At 39.7% G+C, this 23,437-nt stretch overlaps 2 protein-coding genes across 4 annotated transcripts; both read right to left on the bottom strand.

Annotated features, from left to right (window-relative positions):
* Window positions 1-166: 166 nt before the first annotated feature.
* Window positions 167-7,707, bottom strand: LOC115571724 (nucleolar transcription factor 1-like). Of its 3 annotated transcripts, none has more exons than XM_030401279.1 (15): window positions 7,586-7,707; window positions 6,904-7,127; window positions 4,947-5,024; window positions 4,018-4,076; window positions 3,833-3,911; window positions 3,612-3,661; window positions 2,572-2,713; window positions 2,418-2,459; window positions 2,279-2,338; window positions 2,062-2,120; window positions 1,671-1,860; window positions 1,520-1,567; window positions 1,347-1,418; window positions 930-992; window positions 167-849 (listed from the first exon to the last, which is right to left on the bottom strand). In XM_030401279.1, the coding sequence occupies exons 2-15, from the start codon at window positions 7,039-7,041 to the stop codon at window positions 787-789; spliced, it is 1,143 nt and encodes a 380-aa protein (XP_030257139.1). In that variant the 5' UTR covers window positions 7,042-7,127; window positions 7,586-7,707; the 3' UTR covers window positions 167-786. The 3 variants fall into 3 exon arrangements, with proteins under 3 accessions (XP_030257139.1, XP_030257137.1, XP_030257138.1); XM_030401277.1 differs by having other exon boundaries at window positions 7,321-7,705; XM_030401278.1 differs by having other exon boundaries at window positions 3,612-3,658; window positions 7,321-7,705.
* Window positions 7,708-8,203: 496 nt separating this feature from the next.
* On the bottom strand, window positions 8,204-19,088 carry slc4a1b (solute carrier family 4 member 1b (Diego blood group)). The gene is made up of 18 exons (XM_030401275.1): window positions 19,044-19,088; window positions 17,792-17,838; window positions 15,571-15,741; window positions 15,175-15,310; window positions 13,331-13,403; window positions 13,184-13,226; window positions 12,874-13,058; window positions 12,484-12,694; window positions 12,210-12,413; window positions 11,975-12,123; window positions 11,683-11,877; window positions 11,042-11,290; window positions 10,801-10,890; window positions 10,389-10,555; window positions 10,059-10,300; window positions 9,815-9,984; window positions 9,116-9,289; window positions 8,204-8,978 (listed from the first exon to the last, which is right to left on the bottom strand). Exons 3-18 carry the CDS (start codon window positions 15,725-15,727, stop codon window positions 8,898-8,900), a joined length of 2,526 nt encoding a protein of 841 aa, XP_030257135.1. The 5' UTR covers window positions 15,728-15,741; window positions 17,792-17,838; window positions 19,044-19,088; the 3' UTR covers window positions 8,204-8,897.
* Window positions 19,089-23,437: the final 4,349 nt, after the last annotated feature.

Raw genomic sequence — 23,437 nt, 5'->3', positions numbered from 1 at the left:
CTCCAGCACAGTTGCCTATTATATGGCACTCAGAGTAACAACTTCCCCCCCATGATTTCTGACTCATGTGATGAGTATGACTAAGGAAATCTTTTAAAATTTTCTTTACCTGGCAGAAATGGGCTTCCATATCTTTGTTCCTTCAGCACAAGACAACACAAAATGATTCACATCTTTAAATAACTTTATTAGAAAGATCCCTTCTTTTCTGGGATGTACCAATCGAATGTACAATTGTTGGAGACGATAAAAAAAGATGAATTAAAACAATTTAAAAAAAAAGCAGTTGGTAAATTCGTAAATTGTTGTCTCAAGTAAAATAAAATAGAGGAGTGATGATACAGTACAGTGTTTTCGCACTCTCTCTTCACAAGGGTGACTTATAGATGTCGTCAGATGCATTATGTTGTGTTAAAGGTCATATTAATCCGTTTGGAGGCTCCTATCAACACCACACTTGTGTATGTGCATTACAAACATCATTCCAGTGGCACATTATAAAATAGATCCCAGTTTTGCTGCGTCATAATTTGAATGAAAACACAGCATTCAAACATAACGAAGGTCTTATCACAGGACTTAAACATTTTTTATTTAGAAATTTCTAAAAAATGTCTTTAACTAGGTTAAGGTCAGCCACCGGAGTGATTGTCCATCATCTCAATTCCAGAATCCAGCTCTGAACTTGATGTATGTGTGTGTGTGTGTGTGTGTGTGTGTGTGTGTGTGTGTGTGTGTGTGTGTGTGTGTGTGTGTGTGCTGATCTACTGTCCGTCTCATTAACATCTAATAGATGTCAAACATGACGACATCCTCTTTGTCATCTTCATCTTCCTCCTCCTCCTCCTCCTGTGGACCAACAGTTGAGATTTAAAACTGGTATGTGCATAGTTGTAGAAATCAAAAGAAAATTGTTTTAGTATTCAGACCTCTTCCAAGTTGTTCTTTGGTTCATCACGGTTGCTGACCTCAATTTCTTCATCTTCTGAATCCTGTTTGCCATAATAATACATGTAGGACTGAAAATAGAGCTTTTGAGCCCAGCAGGGTTACAGGTGTGCAGCATGTACAGTATTTTCTTTTTTCAATCAATGCATCATGAACATAAGTATTTATGTTGCTGTGACTGATTCCTGGTAGTTCTTTTGGACATAAATTATGCAGTTACCCCACAACACGACTTTACTGACTTTGTACAATGGACTACATATCACTTAGCATGAATCTAGTAAATGAAAAAAGTAGTCAAATCATTTTAGCTAACCGCTGTTCTCATCACATCATAAATGTATGTGTAAGATGACTGTATTGTATTGCTTGCTTGCTATATGAACACTTCAACTTACTGATGGTCTGTACACGATTTCACTTTTTGAACTTTTCCTCTTGAGGCTGTTGGGATTCAGATATTGACGTTTCTGCAAAAATAGGTATATTACAAATGTAAGAAAAACAATATGAGAATATAAGGTTAAAGGAAAGAAACAAAGGGGAACCTGAATGTTTTGCAGATGCTTACAGTGGGGTTACGTTCCCAGTAGTTGTCCTGGTCCTCTTGTGTTAATGTCTGAAGAATGTAAAATGTGTCAGATTTTAAACACCTTTCAGTTTTAAATTACAATGGTGTAGAGTTTAAAAAGAAAAATGGGAAGAAGAGGATTTCTTTATACCTTCAACCACTTTTGGAGCTTCTTCGAGTACTTTTTAAGTTTTTTATTTACTTTCTCTTTGTATTGAAACTTCTCCTCGTTTGAGAGCTCCTTCCACATTTGGTTGACCTTTCTGAAGCGCTCCCTTGCATTTGGCAATTCCTCCCTCATAAGTTCCATCTGATCTTGACAGAAAATTACATTACCAGATCTGCGAGTAAAGAGAAAGTTCAGTCAGTAGTTTGTCTTCAGATAGTCAACTGTGGATTTAATGTGTTGCAAGATTTTTAAGCCGGCAACTAACAATTATTATCATTACAAGTTCATTTTGTATTTGTTTTTTATGATTAATCGAGTCCAAAATAATCCTGGGTTTAGTAAAAGCACAAATGTTGTGTGATGACTTGCTCACCGAGATGGCATCTTGGGCTCTCCTGGAAGTCTCTTTGTAAGAGGACTTCGTTTATTGACCTGCATATTGATAAAAAAATATATATTTTTCAAAGAAGAGATCAATAACATGCTGTTAATATTTGACACAGTGAAGTAGAGACAGAAAAAAAGAACTGAAAGCTGGAATAGTTTGAATCAAATTAAATAAAAGTTCCCCAAATGTGTTACTTTCTCACCATAGCGACTTTGATGCCATGTTCATTTAGTAATCTCTGTTTCTCCTCCTCACTGAAAGACTGAGGAACATAAACACCATCATAAAAAGTCTGTCAGCATCAGCTCAATGCTGCACCTACAGTCTTGTAACATACTCACCTTTACATATTCATTAAGCGCTTTCATGTACTTCCTCTGCAACTGCAATGAATCATCAGTGTTAATTTGTGCTGTTAACCTATAAGATGATCTTGATTTCAGATGTTGTTTGTAGCTCTTTCTTTATAAACAGTCTCTGTGTGTGTGCCATTACCTTAGTGTGCTGTATGCTGTACGCATCCTTTTCTCTCTTAGTCAAACCTTTCCACCGTTCAGCCCACACACTCATGTAAGTACGACTTGAGATGCCCGCCATCGTCGGCAATTGCTCTTGGCAAAATATGCTATAGCCATTGCTGGTGAAAGACAGAGACACACACTCAGCTGTCAGTGAATTAACTGCTCGCTTGGTTTAGCGCATTCTAAGGTTGTCCCGAATACCATTTTTGGAGGAATTACCACAAAATATTCAAGCTTCGACACCGGGGGTGGGGGCACAACACAAGCTGTCAAATTTGCAGTCATTATTTACCCACAACATATACTTTGCCATTACTGTTATTAGGAGTCTAATGAGAGATATGAACAAAAAGGAGACATCAGCTACTGTCCCCACCTCAAAAGTCTGAAAGGTCAAGGTGGCAAGCGACCGAGTGTTGAGCAGTTGGGAGCGTGGAGGTTCAAGCACATGCTCATCTCATGCTCACAGGACCAAATTTGTGTACAAGGAGCAGAAATGCTCCCTTGCAGCTGGGAACATTTTTGGGGCTATATAAATTGCATGGTCTTGGAGAAACCCAATCCAGCATTTTCAATGGTATCTGAGCAACACTGGTGGTATAAGTATTGGAGGTTTTGAGAGGGCCCTAGTTGTATCTGAAGCTAAATCCTAAAAAGTGCAGACTATTTAAGTCCATAGTAGGCTTCCTGCTGCTTTTATATCGCTTGCCGTGGTTGAAACTAATAAAGAAAAGTTACAAACTTGAAAGAGGAACCTTAAGATCTAAATTTAAGTTTTTAAAGCATCACCACCTGCTGACTTTGCAATGAGAATACACTTTGCATTTATCAACCTCTGAACTGGTGGCAGAGACAATTATTCTTCATCATCTTAGATTAACTTTCACAATAAAACCTTAATCCAAAAAAATACAGCAGTCAAACAGATGCAAACAGCTGATTAACAAGTGTGTGTGTGTGTGTGTGTGTGTGTGTGTGTGTGTGTGTGTGTGTGTGTGTGTGTGTGTCTCTTACCAAGGAGGCTTGGGAGGCAGGCCTGCTGCATCTTTAGGCTGTTCACCCTGCTTTACAGAGGTCACACAACAATTTAAAGAAACCCTGCCAGTAGTTAAATGTACCCTTTAAATATTTACTCTTATATGAACTACATTAAATCACAATATAATCATGTTAATTGGTGTTTATCTTAAAAAATAAGAAACAGTTCATGACCAGGACAGGCTGGTGTGACTTACATTCGGGGTGACTGCAGAGACTCTCTTCCTCTTCTGGGGGGTGCTCTTCTTCTGTTGGACTAGTACAGGATGTTGTTTTCTGAAAGAGAAAAAAATAGCTTGAATTTCTTTCAACAAAATCCACCACATGAACTGGGGGATCCTGAGTAAATTGTTATGGAATGACCCATTTATGAATTTACTACCTGAACACCTTCATCTGTCTTTTGTGTTCTTCACTTGCAAGACGGTCCACATATCGAGCCTGGAAAAAGCCAGTTATTCATCATTTGACATTTGATGAAAAAAAGAGTGTCACCAGCCCCTTTCACACAGCGAAGCCGCAATTTTACCGCAGCGGCGATTTGCCAATTCTGCGCCATTGGTCATTAACATAGAGCCAAGCAGCGCCGGTGTCAAGATGAACCACTGTGTAATTCACACAGAAAGCCAGCGATGACGTCTGTGTGTTTTCAAGGTGTTTCCCCTGTCAAGCTAAACCTGCCGACAGTTTATAATCATATGGATGCTGTTATAATGCTCTAAATTATATAATCATCATCTGTAAACTGGAAGCTGTCTGACTCTGTCACTCGCAGGGACAGAGGCTGTTTTCTGGTGGAAAGTTCACTGTAGTCTCATTCGGGAGGGCTGACCGTCGTGGTGATTTTTTTTTTTTTTGGTGGTGCAAGTGATAGCCTCACAGAGCGCATGAATGATCAACAAAGTAATACTCCTCACAATGCTCTGCGACTAAGCAGTAACATCAATAGCTGTGGACTGTTTCAGGTCTGATGAGTTGTTGTTTTGCTGGATATTTGTAGTGACAGACATGATATTTAAAAATGTGATTTCTTCTTTATGCATCATTCATTTTCACTGAAAAAACTATTAAAATCATGTTTTCTTAAATCTGGAGAAAAATACTTGTAGGGCAGGGCATCTCTGCAGCACAACAGTATCATACTGTTTCATCACATTCTTTATTAAAATCTGTAGCTTCTGCGATTTGCAAATTGGACATTGAACATCTTGTAATTTTCACCAATATTTCAAGCAATTATTCATTCCTTGTAGACAGCAATTTTGCTCCGTTAACATGAAGATGTTTTAAGCTTTTTTGTGATGTGCTTACCTTCTTGTTCAGGACAAGATTGGTAATGGATTCTTCAGCTTCATCGATGAGCTCTGCGAGGGTCCGCAACTTGCGCATCTGAGCCAGAACAAGTTCAGTTAGTAATGGAAGTTGTCAGATGAATGTAGTGGAGTTTGAGTATAAGGTAGCAGAAAATAAAAATGGCCAAGAAAAGCACCTCAAATTGTGTTAAGTTATACTACCAGGGAAAAGTTTGGACACGCCTTCTCATTTAATGTTTCTTCTTGATTTTCATGACTATTTACATTGTAGATTCTCACTGAAGGCATCAAAACTATGAATGAACACATATGGACTTATATAGTAGACAAAAAAGTGTGAAATAACTCTAAATATGTTTCATATTTTAGATTCTTCAAAGTGGCCACCCTTTGCTTTGTTGAAAGCGCTGCAAACCCTTGGCCTTCTCTCAATGAGCTTCATGATGTAGTCACCTGAAATGGTTTTTACTTCACAGGTGTGCCTTGTCAGGGTTCATTTGTTGAATTTCTTACCTTCTTAATGGGGTTGGGACCATCAGTTGTGTTGTGCAGAAGTCAGGTTGGTACACAGCTGACAGCCCTATTTGACAACTGTTAGAATTCATATTATGGCAAGAATCAGCTAAGTAAAGAGAAAAGAACTGAAGGTCAGTCAGCCCAGAAAATTGCAAAAACTTTGACAAGTGCAGTCGCAAAACCCATAAAGCGCTACGACGAAACTGGCTCACGTGAGGACCGCCCCAGGAAAGGAAGACCAAGAGTCATCTCTGCTGCTGAGGATGAGTTCATCCGAGTCACCAGCCTCAGAAATCCCAAGTTAACAGCACCTCAGATTAGAGCCCAGATGAATGCCACACAGAGTTCTAGTAGCAGACACATCTCTACGTCAACTGTTCACAGGAGACTGCGCGAATCAGGCCTGGTGACACTGTTAGGGATTTATTCAAAACTGAGGGCACACTGAACCAGCATGGCTACCACAGTCTCCTGCAGCGACATGCCATCCCATCCAGTTTGCGTTTAGTTGGACCATCATTTATTTTTCAACAGGACAATGACCCCAAACACACCTCCAGGCTGTGTAAGGGCTATCTGACCGAGAAGGAGAGTGATGGAGTGCTGCGCCAGATGACCTGGCCTCCACAGTCACCTGACCTAAACCCAATCGAGATGGTTCGGGATGAGATGGACCGCAGAGTGAAGGCAAAAGGGCCAACAAGTGCTCAGCATCTCTGGGAACTCCTTCAAGACTGTTGGAAAACCATTTCAGGTGACTGCGTCATGAAGCTCATCGAGAGAAGGCCAAGAGTGTGCAAAGCAGTAATCAAAGCAAAGAGTGGCTATTTTGATGAATCTAAAATATAAAACATGTTTTGAGTTATTTGACACTTTTTTGTTTTTACTAAATAAGTCCATATGTGTTCATTCAGTTGTGATGCCTTCAGTGAGAATCTACAATGTAAATAGTCATGAAAATAAAGAAAAAACATTAAATGAGAAGGTGTGTCCAAGGAGTGTATATTCCATGACCAGCTGTTCTAAAATTTGACATCCATATTTGCTATTTTACTGCAAATGAATCGGTCTCCTTGATTACACATAATCATCCTTGTAAAAAAAAAACCCCCAAACATATTGGTTGATCTCTAACCAATACCAACATGCAATAATACTTTTATTTGGGAATTCTTGATTTGTGTGTGCTTTGTGACAAGAGAATACTTGACTGTGTCAAAACTGACCTCAGCTTAGACTGTCATATCTGAATTAAGGTACCAGAATGGTTATAAACAGCGTGCTGGATTCAAATTCACAGTGAAGCAGGATGTTGTATTTCACTGTTTTAAAGACAAATGTATCATCTCCATCGACTAAAGTATATCATACAATTTGATTAAAAAGGTGAAAATGTTTTTTGACAGATGAAAGTTTAGGAGTTTAAAGTTGTTGATCACCTCATGAAAAATCTTTCTCCACTTGTTTTGGCATGCTTCAGGAGAAAAAGGGGGGAAAGCCACCTTTTCCCAGTCCACAGCTTTCAGTCCAGTGGGGTACGCGATATCTCCGTATTCCTCTGGGTAGCTTGTTTTCATTGCAGCGAGAAGCTTCTGGAGGTTTTCCTTGGTCCACCCTGTAGACTCATCTATGGGTATAGACTCATCTAGGTCTGTGGACTCATCTGGGTTTACAGATTGGGCGTAAGGACAGGAAAGACGGCCAATAATCAGTCAATGAAAATACATTTTACCTTTTTTTTTACCAGTTACCTTTTCAGTTAGTCCTGTGATTTAAGGCGTTTAATATCAGACACCAATAAATAAAAAAACAAAGAATGCAGCAAAGAATTAAAGTTTTGATTAAATTGTACCCACCAGATTCCTCAGGCTCTGTAACCCTAACACTACCACTATTTCCACTCATTTTCCCGATAAAACGTGTCTCCTGCAAAAGTCTTGTGATAACTATGCTGGATGCAAAACTGGCAGAACTTCAGGACTCGCGAGAGTATATCGGAAACGCAACATTAGCTAGTTAGCTAGCTTATTTAGCTCACTTACAGTTTATTTGCCAACACATCATAAACAAAGACCGAGCGATATTTAACCTAACGTTTTATTCATCAATTCCCGTACTGACCATAATATTCATTAACAGAACAAAAGAGCCACAAAACCCGCTGAGTTTTTAGTCAACAGCATGCGAACCGACAGCCCTCCGGGGCGCCATGTGTGGTGGGCGGGTGGCTGATGAGAGAGCAACCAATCATGAACGAGAAAATGCAAACGTCATCAAAAATAGACGGAATACAGCCAATGAGGTAAGACTTCTTCTTCTTCTTCTTTTTCTTCTTCATAGAGCAGAGTTGAGGTTTAATGGCGCCATCTTGTGAGCCGGAGGGTGTTGAATCGTGGTACTTACTCTTGAATATTTAGAGAAAACACATTATATATTTAAAAAAAAAGTATGATCAAAAAATATGCCAAACCCTAATCTCTTCACTTTCGTATTCCTTCATTGTCTGGACATTATTGTATTCCAATTTTACATTAGATAGATATGCTACGTAAAGATTAATTTTATTTAGGGGTCAAAGTTGAGACCCAGTGTTTTATGGGGTGTCGCGCAAGCATGTTGTTCATGAATGTGCCAGCAGTACAACGAGGACTAAGGAAAATTAAGAAATAAGATCTTCTTTCCTTCATCCTAATCAAACCCTAACCACACTCAATAAAGCTAAGTTGATGGATATTTTGGGAGGTAGTTTTTATTATTTATAGAGAGATGACAAGAGGACAGCAATGTAACACATAGTAAAAATGTCACTGTCTTCCTCCCCCTGCATTGTGGTGTTTTCCTTTTCCTCTGCTGTGTTACCAGGTTGATCATTCTTGCTAAAATATCTCTTGCATCATTGCATCATAAATTATACATCATTTAAGTTGAGATTTTGGATTTTAACTTGCATCAAACAAGAGAATACAACAATAACTCAAGTGGCACATGTTACAGCATTACATTCAACGTGTGGTTGCATGGACAAACATACAATTTTTGGCTTTTTTAGTGCTACAGTATTTTCCTCTCAGCATTCAGTCTATTCATTTCAGAGTACTGGCATGTTTAAACAGTCTGTCTTTTATTTCTTTCTGTTCTATAAAAACATGTTAATGTTTTTCTCAACAATTTCCAGCTTCAGTGATGTTTAAAGCACAGGAGACAAAACAACATGAGGCAAAGAGTTTACCTGAGTGATTGTTAAAACTCTTCAGGAGTTTGATCAAGATGGTATTTTGCTATAAAGATAGAATTTATATCTGCACTACTCATGAAAAAATACTCAAAACATGTTTGTGCTCATAGGTAGATGAAACATTCATTTGAGCCTCATAAAAAATAAATAGATTTTTTGATAAAATACAATGGTGCTGGCAGCTGTCGCAGACGACATTTACAATGGCATCTGCGATTCAAAGTATACATCCTGCCCTGGCTCCTCCTCGAATGTCACTTTGGCGTCGTCGGCATCCAACTGAAAGGGACACAGAAAAATGAGTGTTTATCTCTCACACACATCCCAAATACCTCTTCAGGCTCTGATATCCAAAAACTTAGAGACACGTTTACATCTGGATTACTTAATCAAAATGATCTGACACGAATACTTACACATTTCATTTCAAGTTCGGTGAATAGACGCCCGGTCATTAACATGCGTAGAGGGATGGTGAGGATGAGTATGAAGGGAAGTGCGAGGGATACCGGACTAGACTTAACAATCCACAAAAGTGCGAGGCACACTATCTGGATGGCCGTGAACAAGTGCATCCGTCCAGTTTTCACCTGCAATCAACATGTAGAAATATTAGTCACATAAACATGACTGGACACGCGGATACTTTGGGGTTTCTGATGAGATTTAGAGGCTTTGATAGTGGCCAACATACAGCATGTGGCTTAATATGATTCAGGTACTTCTCAACAGTGGTAGAGGAAGTATACTGCACTATGAAAATAATCCAATAGAGATAAAATACTTGTAGAATACTACAATACATTTGTTTAATTTATAAGAATGCATTACATTTTATGAGGTCTTTATATGTTTTGTATGTAAAAGCCCTAATTTGCAAGGTAAGTAGAAACTAAAGCTGTTAATTAAATGAAGAAGAGTAAAAAGAAACAATATATCCCTCTGAGATGTAATGGACTATAAATATAAAGTAGCATAAAGGGAAAAGACTGAAATGAAGTACAAGTACCTCAGTTACTGTATAAATGTATATGGAGACAACAGTCCTAACACGCACTGCAATTATTCGATATAATTATAAATAAAACCCTTCAGTTGTCTCTTAGGACTCTTACTCTGGTGGCGTAGGGTTCATCTGGGTGGTATTTCTTAGGGATGAGCAGAAGCAGCATACGATCCCACAGCTGGATACCACTGAGTGATGTAACTCCCATGTAGAGAAAGATCCCAAACAAGGCCGACATGGGAATCATCTTCAGGATTGGCTCCATCAGGATTGACAGACCTAAACAGAAGCAGACATTCAGATAACGGAAGGTGACCTTTAATGTCAGACCTGCAGATTTCTCAAGTACTTACCAACCAGCAGTGCCACCAGGATGCCACTGACCCTCTGCTCCATCACCTTCTCAATTACAGGTTTTGGTCCTTTGCTCATGACGGTGAGGGCGTTGGCGTGGGTGACAGATCGCACCGTGGCGGCACTCAGCCACGGCACGCCAAATATTGCGCTGAGCCCTCCCATACCAACCAAAACCAGCAAGTCAAAGTGGAACCCAGAGCCTTTGACCATCTTCCTCTCAGGTTTACTCACAATCAGACTGTTAACAGATGCAACATGTGAATCAAGTTCGGTTAAAGCCGCGAGGTGTAATGATACTTAAGTGAGTGGTGCTGCTGTTGACTCACGTTGTGATCTGAGACTCCAGAAAGATCAGAATGAAGACAAGCAGAGCCGGGACACAGCATGCAAACATCAGCCACACAGGGAAAGCCTGGTGCTCTCCAAAGGGGTTGATAAGCCAGCCTCTTTTGGCCGGGTTGGACACCATCAGACCTTTGGGAACAACTAGTTTCTGTAAAGGGAAAGGCATCGGTTAATGGACAGGTTCATCATTTTTCAGAACTGTCCTTAACAATATTCAGGTGTCCATTTCTACATTGAAACAGATTTTGGTGCGGCTAATTGGACAAAACATGAATTTCTACATAATGAAACAGAATTTAAAAAATGCAAAGCCATCCTTTTGAATTTCAGCTGAAATGTGCACGGAATCAGCACATAGAAACTGGACTTGGAGACTGAGACTCATGAACCAACCTGAGTGTAGGTATCCTCAATGTTGTAGTCCACGAGGATCATGAGGAAAATGGAAATAGGCACGCCAAAGTCCCCGATCAAACGTCTGACCTGGAAAACACAGATCAGAGAAAAAACTAATTGAGATAAAATAAAAGTAAACAGCTTTGAAAATTTTAAAATAATTTGTGCATTCTTTGCAGGGCAAGAGGTCTTTACTGAAACAATCTGCAAATGGACTCTACGATCCCCGCCGACTCACCCTCCCGGGAAGAAAAGTGCCGTTCTTGAACTGCCGCAGGAAGTAAGCAATGAAGAAGCAGCCTAACATGAGGCACATGGAGAGCAGGGCAGTGTTGGGGTACGGTGGCTTAATTGTGATGATTTCGACGGTCTTGTTGCCGGTAGCATTGTCAAACAAGACTGTCTCTTCCACTATTGGGTGCCATGGATCTTCTATACTTGAATTGAGATGGTCGTAGTTCAGAATCAGCGGGTGGGACTTAAATATCTAAAGAGAAATCAGGAGACATAAAGATTGATCATAATCTGTCCGTGAGAAACAAATATTAAAGGTCCCATATAGTAGAACATTTGATTTTGATGTCTAAAAGCTCAGTCCACTGAGAAACATACACAGTCCGTGATGTCACAATTGTACGGTAACTGCCCTCAACCACGCCCCCCAGCAGAGCTGATACATATACATGGTGGACGGTGCCTGCTCAGGCTTGTGAGAGCTGGCCAATCAGAGCAGATTGGGCTCAAATAATGTTTTTGTTTTAATACTAAAGCATGTAAACATTTTCTAGTAGGCATCCAAAATAAAAGCATGAATCTGAAAATGAGGCACAATGTGGGACCTTTAAATGAAATGTGTGAAATGGATGGAGATGGATTTACCCTCCCTAGCTTGGCAAAGGTTTCATAGATGAAGATGAGGGAGATGAGGATGGAGAAGATTTCCTGGGTGAAGCGGGACATGTAACGCACTAGGAAGCTGCCCTCAAAGGCCACGATGACCACCACAATGATGACCAGCCACACTCCGACCCACACTCTCCCCACAATGTACTCAATGCCCTGAGACTTGCAGAACTGGATGAAGGAAAGATGGGATGAGTTCAGGGGTTTCATATGGATCTGAAAAGACTATGAAAAAAAGATGCGGATGTGATTCGGCGGTATAACTTACTGCGAAGAAAGCCTCCTCAAACACCAGCAGAGGACCAGAGAAACCAATCACCAGGACAGGCTGAGCGGCTATGAAGCAGAAGATGATACCCTGAATGCTGGTGGAGATGAGGAGCTCAGGGACGCCCATCATGTTTTCCACCTTATCAGCTGTAGCGGCGAAGTAGAAGGCGTTATCATCACATCTATCACATACAACAGCAATAGAAAGACGCAAACAAATATGCACACATTACCCAGCAGCCCTCCGAAGGTGATGGCAGGAGACAGGGCGGCGAAGTAGATGAAGATGACGGCAGCGAGAACCTGGGAGTTTAGTGCATCTGTCATGTCACTCTTGTAGTATTGGTAACGCCTCTTTATGTCTCGAAGCATCCCGCCGAATGGTCGGCCAGTACGGGACAGAGGGTCTTCAGGTGAAGACCCTGAAGAAGTGGAGACTGGAAGAAAACAAGATTTGATAATAGGAAACTGTTAATTGTGCTTCTGTTGCATCACAGTTGCACTCACCCCTGCGAGGCTTGGATTCCAGGCAGGGCGTGGGATCAGGGGCCTGGACTCGGTCCTGCAGCAGCTTCTGCTGAAAGCTAATAAGTGAGGTGAGCACCGCTTCGTTCTGGATCTCGGTTGGTGGGATGACGATGCTGCAGTCCATGAAGTCTGCCACAGCGTCTATCAGCTCACGGGCGCTCTTTGCCTGAAAAGCTGCCTTATTGAAGACCTGGGATGAAAATAGTGGAGGGGTTGTTAAAAGTGCAGACTGGGGGGGGGTCAGGAAGCAAGGTCAGAGAAACAATTTTTGTCAAGAGACAAGTGTAATGATGATCAAAGTAAGGATCCTAATTTTTCGGGTGAACTTCACACATTTTAAGTCTACAGAAAGCTTCAGCTATAACTCACTTTATCAGCCATAAGCGCAGACATGGCACGGCCAGTCTCGTGGTAGTCAATGTCAGTCTTGCTGGGGCCCACCAGAACGAAGACAAAGCGCACAGGCACCGGAGCCTCCAAGGCCGAGTCGAGTACCACCGACTCCTTCAGACGCACAAATGTAACCGTGGGCTTTTCCAGAAAGTCCAAGGCTCCTGGTTCAAAGATATAGGTTATGTTAATGGAGAAAAAACACACATGTACACAAAGGGAAAATGGGCATACAAACACACACACACACACACACTCCTTAGTCAAAACAATGCAAACAGTAGCTTACCTACGAGCACCATAGAGGCCTCTACACGGTCCGATTCATCCCCCTGAAAGAGCAAACATCAGTGAGCAAACTTTCCCATCCCCTCCTTTATTTGTAACTTTTGACGTCATTCAGATGGATCGTGATGTCCTCCGTGTAAGAACTTACCCTTTCCTTGACTGAAAACTTCTTCAAGTCCCCCCCGTCAGTCAGGGCTTGGCTCTCCGGGTCACCTGATTTGCTGTAAGGAGAGAACAGCATGTGTCACTGGCTGTTCTTGTTAGAGGCAGCAATGACAGACATGCAAATTGTTCACTGCAATCATTTGAAATAATAGATAACAGGTGATAGACAAGGGCCTGGTGCATTTTTTTCTTACGCTTCATGAGATGAGGCCCTTTTGGATTATTTTGGAAATAAGAAAGTCATTGCCAAGCTTATGTTTGTATGATAAATGTGTTAGCTTATCTGAGCATAAAGCAGGGAGGAGCAGCTTGCCAGGAACTGTCCAAAAGTAACTGAATCTCCCTTCCAGCACCTCTAAAGCTCACTAATTAACACTTGCTTAATCCAAACAAAAACAGGAAGTGCAAAAACAACAATTCATAGTTTTACAAGATTCCTTGGTCTGTAGTTTCATCTGGTCTTTTCATTTGTTGAGATTTGATGCTGGTAGGCAGACATTGTAACATTTATTACCAGGTTAGCTGTTTCTCCCTCTTTCCAGTCTTTATGCTAAGCTAAGCTAACTGCCTGCTGGTTGTAACTTCATATTCACAACACAAATAGGAGTCACCTAAGACATTCCTCAGAATGCAAAAGCTTATTTTGATATATTTCAGAGAAAGTATCTTAAAATGTGTTTGTGTTCAGGTGAAAGAACCAAAATCAGAAATTAGTTTTCACCAGAAAACACCAATCCGTCAATCTAACCATAGAAAATATGATTTCCGATCTGTACTGCAGCAGCATTGTGGTTTCATGGCTCTGCAGACTGAAGCTGCCCTCACACGTTTCACGTGATGTCATGGGGAAGCAGACATTAACAAAATGGAGATGAGTGAGGTGCAACAACTTGCTGTAGTAACGTGTTGAAGTGAGAAAAAACAAAAGCAAAAGGTTAAATAAGTCTGGATGAGTGGGGAGACGTGGTCAACACTAGTTTTTTATTCTTCAGTGAGAACTGGAGGTGAGATTTTATTTAATGTACCGTCTACAGTCGCATGCTACTTTAGCCTCAAGGACTAGAATGTTTATCATTGTTGGATAGCACCGTCAGCTGCTTCTGGATGTCTCTTTCATTGGTTGGTGAAGTACATCTCACAAAGTACAGATGTAATCATCCAGATTTTAATCTGAAAATATCATGTTTGGTGTCATTGGGCCTGCCTCGATGAGTCTGTGAGCAGTTCAAGAGGCTTAAGATTGGCACTGTATACCCCTCACATTACCAGATCATCTCTGCCGAAGTTTTGAACGGGCTCTTCACTGGTCAATCTAATACAATCTAGTACAAACTAAAGACCTGTGGTAAAAATATGTAGACTGTTGCACAGGATACAATTTAAAAGTTAATTTAGTTAATAAAAAAGCGGGGACATATGCACTCGGGCGCCTTTGACAAAAGAAAACAAATTACAAATAGTTACTTCAGAAAGGAATCAAACATCTTATTAAAATAGACAACTTAAATGCTTCATACTCTTTGATCTAAATTAGTTTGATGACGTTTTCATTCACAGTGACAGTGCAGTAAACGTCCCCTTAGAGTGACCTGAAATGACTGCAGTACACACAGGTCACCTTTAATAAAGACTTCAGCAGAGGGAAAGTGTTTTGGTGGTCAGAGAACGTGTTGCATAATTACGGGTCCGAGCTCTACAATAGCTATGTGTTCTGCTCCCCTTTCTCTGAGCGACATCACTCGCAGCTTTAAACAACTGCATCAGCTAATAGCCATAATGTAGGTCAGTTATGTTTGAGTCATCATTGGCTGATGTCTTACAGGATACCTGCGGTTTTGAAGCAGAGATTTCAGCACTCCTTCCTTGTCTCCAGGTCTGATCTCCCTCTTGTTCACCATCTCGTTGACCATCTTCTCGGCGATGCTGGCCAGGGTCCGCTCTTCACAGTCCAAAATGGTCACACCTGTTGGAGTGAAGGTGACTACTTTAGATACTACTAGTATGTACGATAATGTCTCATAATGTTTTTCGTTGATTGTACCTTGTAATAGAAATATGAATCTGCAAGGTAAATAAAGCTGTCAGGTGCATGTCATATTACATAACATAAAAATGAACTACTTAAGTAAAGTGGAAGTACCTTAAAAATCTACTTAAGTGCAGTACTTCAGTGTACTGAAAATGTTTACATGCTGATGTTTTCATTGGTTTTTCCTCACTGACCTGGGTTCATGGTGCGCCGCAGCTGGATGAGGCTCCTGAAGGTGAGGTAGGAGATGTGCGAGGACGCCCACATCCCGGACTGAGGGTCGATGCTCTCCTCGTAGCCGCCCCATCGGCCCATCTCCTGCCAGTAGCTCTCCTGCTTCTGGTCCTTCATCAGCTCCTTCAGCTCTGAGGCCACACAGAGGAAACAACAGGTGGATGTGGACATGAGTGTGGGATATCAACATGCCTGTGTCTACGAGACTGAGAGTGACAATCTGAACGGGGCAGGTGGATGAAATAAACCCGCGCCTCCCTCCAGCATTGCTCAAGCATGTGGTGAGCAACTGTGGTTTCACTGACCACTTCCTACCCTGTCAGTGTGAGTCAGTGTGAGAAGAGTTTGGAAGCAAATCTCTGAATGATTTGTGTCTATCTGACCTGAATAAGAAGGGAAATTTAAAGTACAAGTATCTTTTATTTTAATTAGTTTTTTTAAGGTTAAAGGAAAAGTTAGCTTAAGGGCTTACTGGTGAAAACAACTATTAGACAACCACTATGAGGGATCTGATGACGAAATCTGTCTGACATGACTCAGGCACAAATGTTCAAACATGAGGTAATGTTTTTTCATTTTTATTTAGATTTCTTTTGGTCTTGTTTCTACCCTCCTCACTCTCTGCCTCGCTCCCGGACGTTATAGCGAGAGGCGACCAAATGAAACGCAGCGATACCTCGAATAAACATGTTGATTTCTCTGGTTTGAACACTGCTGGAAACATTCTGGATTATGTATGCACGCAACTTAACAAAACATATAACAAAGGTAGACATTTTAATTCAGGAACTGTACATATTATGTCTTTAAAGTCATTTTTTTGTACGAGTAAGAGCAAATTTGAGATATTAAAGATTGTAACGATGGTGGACGCTGTCTTGATCTGACTAATGCAGACTTTTGAGCCTCATGTTAGCTTCAATAAGTAATTTTATTTAATGTCAGTTTTGTTTATGGAACATATCAATCCTTGTAATACAGATGAATTATTTGTATTTATCTAACCAGGTTAGTACCAGTGAGATCACAGATGTCTTTAACGACGGAAACCTTGCCAACAATGGCAGTAACATAGAGTTACAACAGTAGACTATCAGAAAAAATGCACTCAAATAATAATCATAAGTCATAACCGTGATGATGATACATGATTATACATAATAATAATAATAATGATAACAATACTACTACTACTACTAATAATAATATTATATTACAGTTGTTTTTAATAAAAAATCATAATAATAAACTTCATAAATAGCAGCACAGTTGTGAAAAGGCAGGAGATACATTCAAAAAATATTATTATATCGATATATCTGGATGCAGAAAGTGTTTGCTATGAATTTCAAATGAATAGTGATTGATTTATAATTTGATATTTCTCGAAAGGAAGACAGTGTTGTTTCTCTTCCGTGTGTTTTGATTGACGATTTGATGAGATCAGCTAAAAAGGAAAGAAAGAAAGAAAGAAAGAAAAAAGAAAAGAAAAGAAAAGAAAAGAAAAGAAAAGAAAAGAAAAGAAAATTTCTTCATTATAAACAAAGGAAAACAGAGAGAAACAGAGACAGAATTGAAATAAACAGATTATTCATAACCTTTATGAATTAAAAAATAATGGATCAACCCACATAGAGTACAAGAAAGAATTGGCAGGAAAAGCTGCTCAAAGTGAGTCACTGAATATTCCTGAGGTTGTTGCCTTTAGTTAAAGGCTTTGCATGTGGGTAAAGAGCGCAACAGAGGTGTAATTCTGCCTGCTGTACGGTCCCCTCTTCAGAGCAGGAGCAGATAAAATCACGTTCATGCTTCACTACATGACAATAACACTGATGATATTTTGGGTGTTGTTTTCCACCGCAGCAGCCTGCAGCATCAGGACGCAGCTGTCATTTCTATAATCTTCTCGGTGGCACCGGTGTGGATATGGATCAGGATAAGGTGTAAAGGTGATGTCCAGGTGACACTGTGTGTCTGTAAGGTAAACACAGCATTTGTTCTGCCTTGACGAGCAGCGGGCGCCAGGCTCTGGGCCACTGCTAGTTTCCGGTGTGGACGTGTGTGACAGGTCACTCTGGACGTGTTTGGACTGTCAATACATGTCGTGTGTCTGGAGTGGATTTACAGTGTGTGTGTGTGTGTGTGTGTGTGTGTGTGTGTGTATGTGTTCGTGTCCCTTACCTGACACTCTGCACTGGGGTTGGTGTTGTTGCTGATGTTCCAGGCAGCTGGAACAGACACAGTGGACCCAATTTAGAATCTTGTTCTTTCAACACTTCATTGATATTTTGTCAATAACACAATGATACATTATAAACAATATGATATAACTGAGACCATGTTCTCCATTTAACCTCTGGATTGACTTTTGTATAAAGGTGTGTGTGTGGGTAAATAGATAAGAATGAATAAATAAAGAGGTTCATCCGCTTGTACAAAAGTCAAATAAGTTGAGTGAATAATAGAAACATTAATTGCACGGGCTGTAATTGGAGGCTCTTATGTAAGACTGATCTCCAGAGTGTCTATTTCAGCTCATTTTGGACTGCAGCTCTGAAGTTGTCTGTAACAACAGGATGATTTATTTCCAAAACACAGCTGAGCAAAGGGGTGGAAGATTCAGATTAGACTGACAAGACGGCATCTGTCAACCATCCGTGTGTGTGTGTGTGTGTGTGTGTGTGTATGTGTGTGTGTCTGTGTGCATATTTGAATCATCACATACCACAATCTTATATGCACAATTAAAAATTTTAAAAAGCAAAAAAAAAAAATAAAAAAAATCCTGTCCCAATTTGCATCAGGATGACATCTGTGACTTTATTGGTTGCATTTAACACACATGCACACTAAAGGATAATCACACATTTACAATATGTGCGTCCAGTTTGCAAATAACAAAATTGCTTTTTACTGTTGTCAATGTGCATGTGGGAAGACAACTATTACTGTAACTGTTATTAGACTGTACACACAAGTTTTTATTTGCACATTTCTCCTTTCACATTGCAATAATTTATGTGTCCTTCCTTAAGTTGCAGCATCACATTCTTCGTCTAAATTGCTTGCACACACAATCATTATAAATCAAACTGGACCTGCTGTGTGTGTCCTGATGATGACTCTTTTGCTGGTTCAATTAATTGGTTAATTGACTGTCACCCCATGAGGCGAAGTGCTTAGAGCCTCCTTTGTGCATTTTCAAACTTCCCTCTTAGCTTTTAAGGCATGAAATCTCCAATCCTCAATGCATTCTGGGACAAAAGTGTTGGCTAAGCCTTGTAGTTAAGACTAAACAGAGCATCCTGCACGCTGTCTTTAAAAATTCGGCTGAGTGACTGACAATGACAGCATATGTGCAGTGTTATGACCAGTTTGCATGTAATATTGCATGAATGCCATTCATTACTGCAGCAGAAAAGGTGACACTTACCTCCTGCAGGCACTCGGCAAGCCGACAGCAGTGACAAGCGTCTGACCCCAGAACGGCAAAAAAGCGTGACTTTATAAACACCACCTCTTAAAAGCTGCCTCCACGTGTGTGTGTGGTGCATGCGGGCCGGGTAATGGGTGGGACCAATACACGCAAGCACACACACACAGGTGGACACGCACACTCTAATTCCGTGTTCTGGTCTCACCCATAATATTGATAGTAAATACAGTGGCTTGGTATGTGCAGAAAACCAGTCACACTGTGTCATTATCCAACCAGCATCTTATCACATTTAATGTCTGTGTTGGATCACAACAAATGCTTGGCTTACACTGCTGGGCCTGCTCGCTCACCTTCAAGATCGCTGGGGTAGAGAGTGGAAGTTTTTTCATTTTCTCTTCTTCCTCTTAATTCATTCTGTAGCTGTCCATCTGAAACTGAGGCCTGAGACGTGATAATCAGTCTCCGACAAAGAGTTTGGCACTGAACATACCGGCACAATCGCTGAGTTAAAGCGACTTAACATCTGAAAGGGGTGGAAAGGGGCCTCTTCTTCTACAATTTCCATACCATGGTGAAATTAGGATTATCCATTCATTCAAGGGTGATTCCAGCAATATGGTGTTGTGGATTCTAATAAAGCTTAAAGACCAACAGGGGATAGATTCAAGCAACATGAGCCATGGAAACTTATATCTATAAAATAAAGAAATACAACATAATTAATGGTAAGGAAGGATGGTTACGGAGCTCGGCCTTAATGGTTTCAAAGCCAGGATATCTCGATTTTGACCATTTCTTAATACAGGCTCTGCACCTTGTTAGAGTGTTAACCTCACAAGCTCCTTTTTTATTCTTTAAATAGCAAACAATATGTATATATGCAAACAAAAACTGATTATATCAATGATACAGCCAGCGCATAAGAAATAATTAGAGTGAGAAAATGAATAAATGGAAACAAGAAAAAAATTCAATGAATATATGGAAACATTTTGTGATTTACTGTGTTGAATCAGGTACCTGAGCCTGTAAGAAGGTGTACTATGCAGGATCTTTCTACCAAAAAAAACAACTACACTTACAATCCATGTAAAGTTTGTGGCAGTGTCAGTATCAGTGACTGTATAAATAAAGAAGGACGATTCGTCTCCTGTTATGGCATCAAATAACTAATTAAAACCTAAACTTATCAGAATAATTAAAGCACAACCTGAAATTGCTGATTTCTTTTATTTTGGTCCATGTCCCATCTGTCATCATAAAAGATTATGGGTTTATGACCTATACTACAGCCAGCCACCAGGGGGCCATCAATACGTTTTGGCTTTACTTTTGTGGAGCCATTGTGTCATCCATCTTTGTATACAGTCAATGGTTTACCTGCAGAGAACCTGACCTCTGCCTGTATTTTCTTAATATTTTGCCATGTTCGTTTACCACTACCCATGTTCCTGGGCAGTGGTAAATAGCCCCCAGTCAAACACAGCATGCAGGATGTGTGGTCAGCACTCTATTCAAACATAGCAGGAGGGTAAGATTGCTGTCTCCATTTCTCTTTTCTGATCTTGGTCTGTTATTAAGAGTTACAGATCCATGTGTATGTTTGACTGAGGGTGGAGCTGAGGTACACCATCAGGCAGAGCAGAGAGGCAAACAGAAAAAAAATAAAACAAAGTGGTCCATGTTACTGTTATGTTACCACATATCATATAGTTATATGGAGCATTCTAATGTTGCTGCTTGTTGAGGTGAAGGTAATCTAAGCTACTTACTTACTATGCTGTTAGTTTAGCAATGTGTCATATTTATAAGTGCATTGTATGTTTTGTATGTAAAATCTTAATTTGAAAACCTGCCCAACAAATGACTTTGACTTTAAAATGCAAAAGGTTTCCTCTGAATTGCAGTGGATTGGATGAATAAATTGACGTAAAATATTTGTTTCATCATCGTCAGATGAATATTCTAGATATCTACATTTCATGACCTGACCTCATAAATCATATTGGGTAACATAACTGATTTAACCCCGGCAAAGTCTCACAAAACAGGAAAAAATGAAGTATTTTATGAGCCCATATGTACTATGCAATATAAGTGTTTAGTATACATATATTGAAGCTGTATGAAGTGTAAATAGAGGACACCACCAGCAGCAGCGTATCTGTTGTGATGCATCATTAGTTCTATATGAGTTGTAGCAAAACTGATTCGATAGGAAAGCATTACATAATTACATGGTGGATATACAGTTACTGTCATGTTTAACCATAAACTAAAAACAATGATTGAAACAGTGAATTTGATTATCTAATAAAATGTTTTTCCCTCTAATTATATTATTTCTACTAGGTTCAATGTAAAAGATCACATTTAATGTCAAGTTTATCTTTCACAATGAGTCAGTGTAAATAAACTAAAAAACTACATGTTTCATTTATTTTAAGGGGAATAGTCAATATGATAAGCATTACTTTGATGTAATACTTGAATAATAAATGCTTTATTAAGAACAAACATAAGACACTAGCGGCTATCCTGCAGAAGATGATGATCCCCCACCACACCCGGCCAGGGACTACAGGTAGATGTTCTCAAAAAGCAAAATAAAGTTATGGATAAAAAAAGATCACCAAGCTCGAACATAAAGAAAAAGTGATGGTGAAGCTGTATCTGATATGTCAAGTATCCCCAGAGGTAATATTAAAGATGAATCTATCATTAAAACGCGTGCTAGTATTTACATAATTTTAATGAGTCGTTAAGAGGAAAAATACACACACTCTCAGTAACATATAACGTTTTTGATTATCAATACATGTATTTATCAGTGTTGTAGATATAATGGTTCGAACTGGAGCCACAAACCACCAGGAAACACAGGTTGCAATCAATTGTTATTTGTTTATTTTCCCAGAATGATATGAATGTTGGTATTATAATGATTCCTGGCTGATTGTCATGGATCAAAAAGAAAAGAAACAAATTACAATATTTTGCCCAAACAAATTAGACATCTGACCTAGAATAATGTTAAATACTTGCAAATTAGAATACAATTCATATTTCAAATAACAAGCTGACGATATTTCAATCACAGTACTATTTAGCAAATTATATCAAATATTCCTCATCATATTTAAACTTCATGACTTCCAAATAAAACAGATTACATACTACTTACAGTGAGGGATTCTCAAAGACACATGGCAAACTCAGGTGAGCACCAACACACACTCAGCCTGGTGAAAGTTTAGAGACATAGAGGAAGAAGGCCTCATCCAGGCCTCTATTTATGAAGTGGGAGGAACAGTGGGAGGTGCTTGCACCACTATTCCACTTGGTCTCCTTGTCATGAGCCACTGACGTGAAGGGGAACAAACCTACAGTTTCTAACACTAAGTCTCTTTCTGGAAGAGCTGATGGGGTTTTTAATTGTGATTATTGCAGTACAATAAGCTCTGTGGCCAACACAACTCCATGATACTCTCAGGTTCTGGTCATCAAGACAGTCTTCCCAGATAAACACCACTTTTGTGATTTTCAAAGAGCAAATTAATTTGCTGTGAACAAAAAGCTAATGTCTGGAAGAGGCTCCGCAGCCTTTGCAGCACAACAGCCATAACAGCTTCTTCCCACATGCCATAAGACTGTTAAACACAAAATAACAATCCCTCCATCCTCCCTCACACACCCACATACACCCACTCAGGACTGCTTCACTTGACTGTGCAATAAAGAATACACATGTGCATGTTATTGTATATCTTTTATACAGGGCCGCCCCTGGCCAAATTGGGGCCCTATGCAGAATTGTATTTTGAGGCCCCCCCCCCCCATTACAAAATGACTGTATCACGAAATGCCATTTATTAGTAGGAACAAATCAAATGAACAGCCTCTTTCAACAATGGAACAAGTCTTTTACAGGTGACATGGTGCTTGATGGCCCTGGTGACGTGCTGGGTGCTGGCTACGTGTCACCCTTAGTAATAAACTTCAGCATTGACCCTGTTATGACAAGAAATCCATCATACAAGCAGATTATTAAGATTTGTTTTGGTCTTTATGGTAAATTACACAATGAAATTAATGTAAATACTAGCCTAACAAAGATTAAAATGCAATTAATGCAAATACCACTACAACTAATAATAATATTCATTATGATTTGATTTGATGATATTTCAATATTTTTGTTACTTGTTTTAAAATTTTGTCCTTGGGTTTTATATTCCTACACTGCTGTTTGCTGCTGAAACAATTTGAATTTCTCCATTGTGGGTCAAATAAAGGATTAACTTCATTCATCTTATCTTATCTAATCTTATAATAAAAAATAAAATATATGTGTATATCTATATATATAAATATATATATATATATAT

The sequence above is a fragment of the Sparus aurata genome, chromosome 20, assembly GCF_900880675.1.
Source record: "Sparus aurata chromosome 20, fSpaAur1.1, whole genome shotgun sequence".
Lineage (NCBI taxonomy): Eukaryota > Metazoa > Chordata > Actinopteri > Spariformes > Sparidae > Sparus > Sparus aurata.
Note: the sequence above shows the minus strand (reverse complement) of the source record. Positions and strands in the feature narration are given on the sequence as shown.

Coding starts and splice junctions, on each gene's coding strand:
- slc4a1b (XM_030401275.1), bottom strand. CDS start 15,727: ATGAAGGACCAGAAGCAGGAGAGCTACTGGCAGGAGATGGGCCGATGG. Junction 15,311..15,570: donor GCGGCGCACCATGAACCCAG/GTCAGTGAGGAA, acceptor TCACTCCAACAG/GTGTGACCATTTTGGACTGT. Junction 9,985..10,058: donor CCTGGTGGCACTGCTGGTTG/GTAAGTACTTGA, acceptor GCTTCTGTTTAG/GTCTGTCAATCCTGATGGAG.
- LOC115571724 (XM_030401277.1), bottom strand. CDS start 7,369: ATGAGTGGAAATAGTGGTAGTGTTAGGGTTACAGAGCCTGAGGAATCT. Junction 2,121..2,278: donor ATGGCATCAAAGTCGCTATG/GTGAGAAAGTAA, acceptor ATCAATATGCAG/GTCAATAAACGAAGTCCTCT. Junction 1,861..2,061: donor GAGCCCAAGATGCCATCTCG/GTGAGCAAGTCA, acceptor CTTTACTCGCAG/ATCTGGTAATGTAATTTTCT.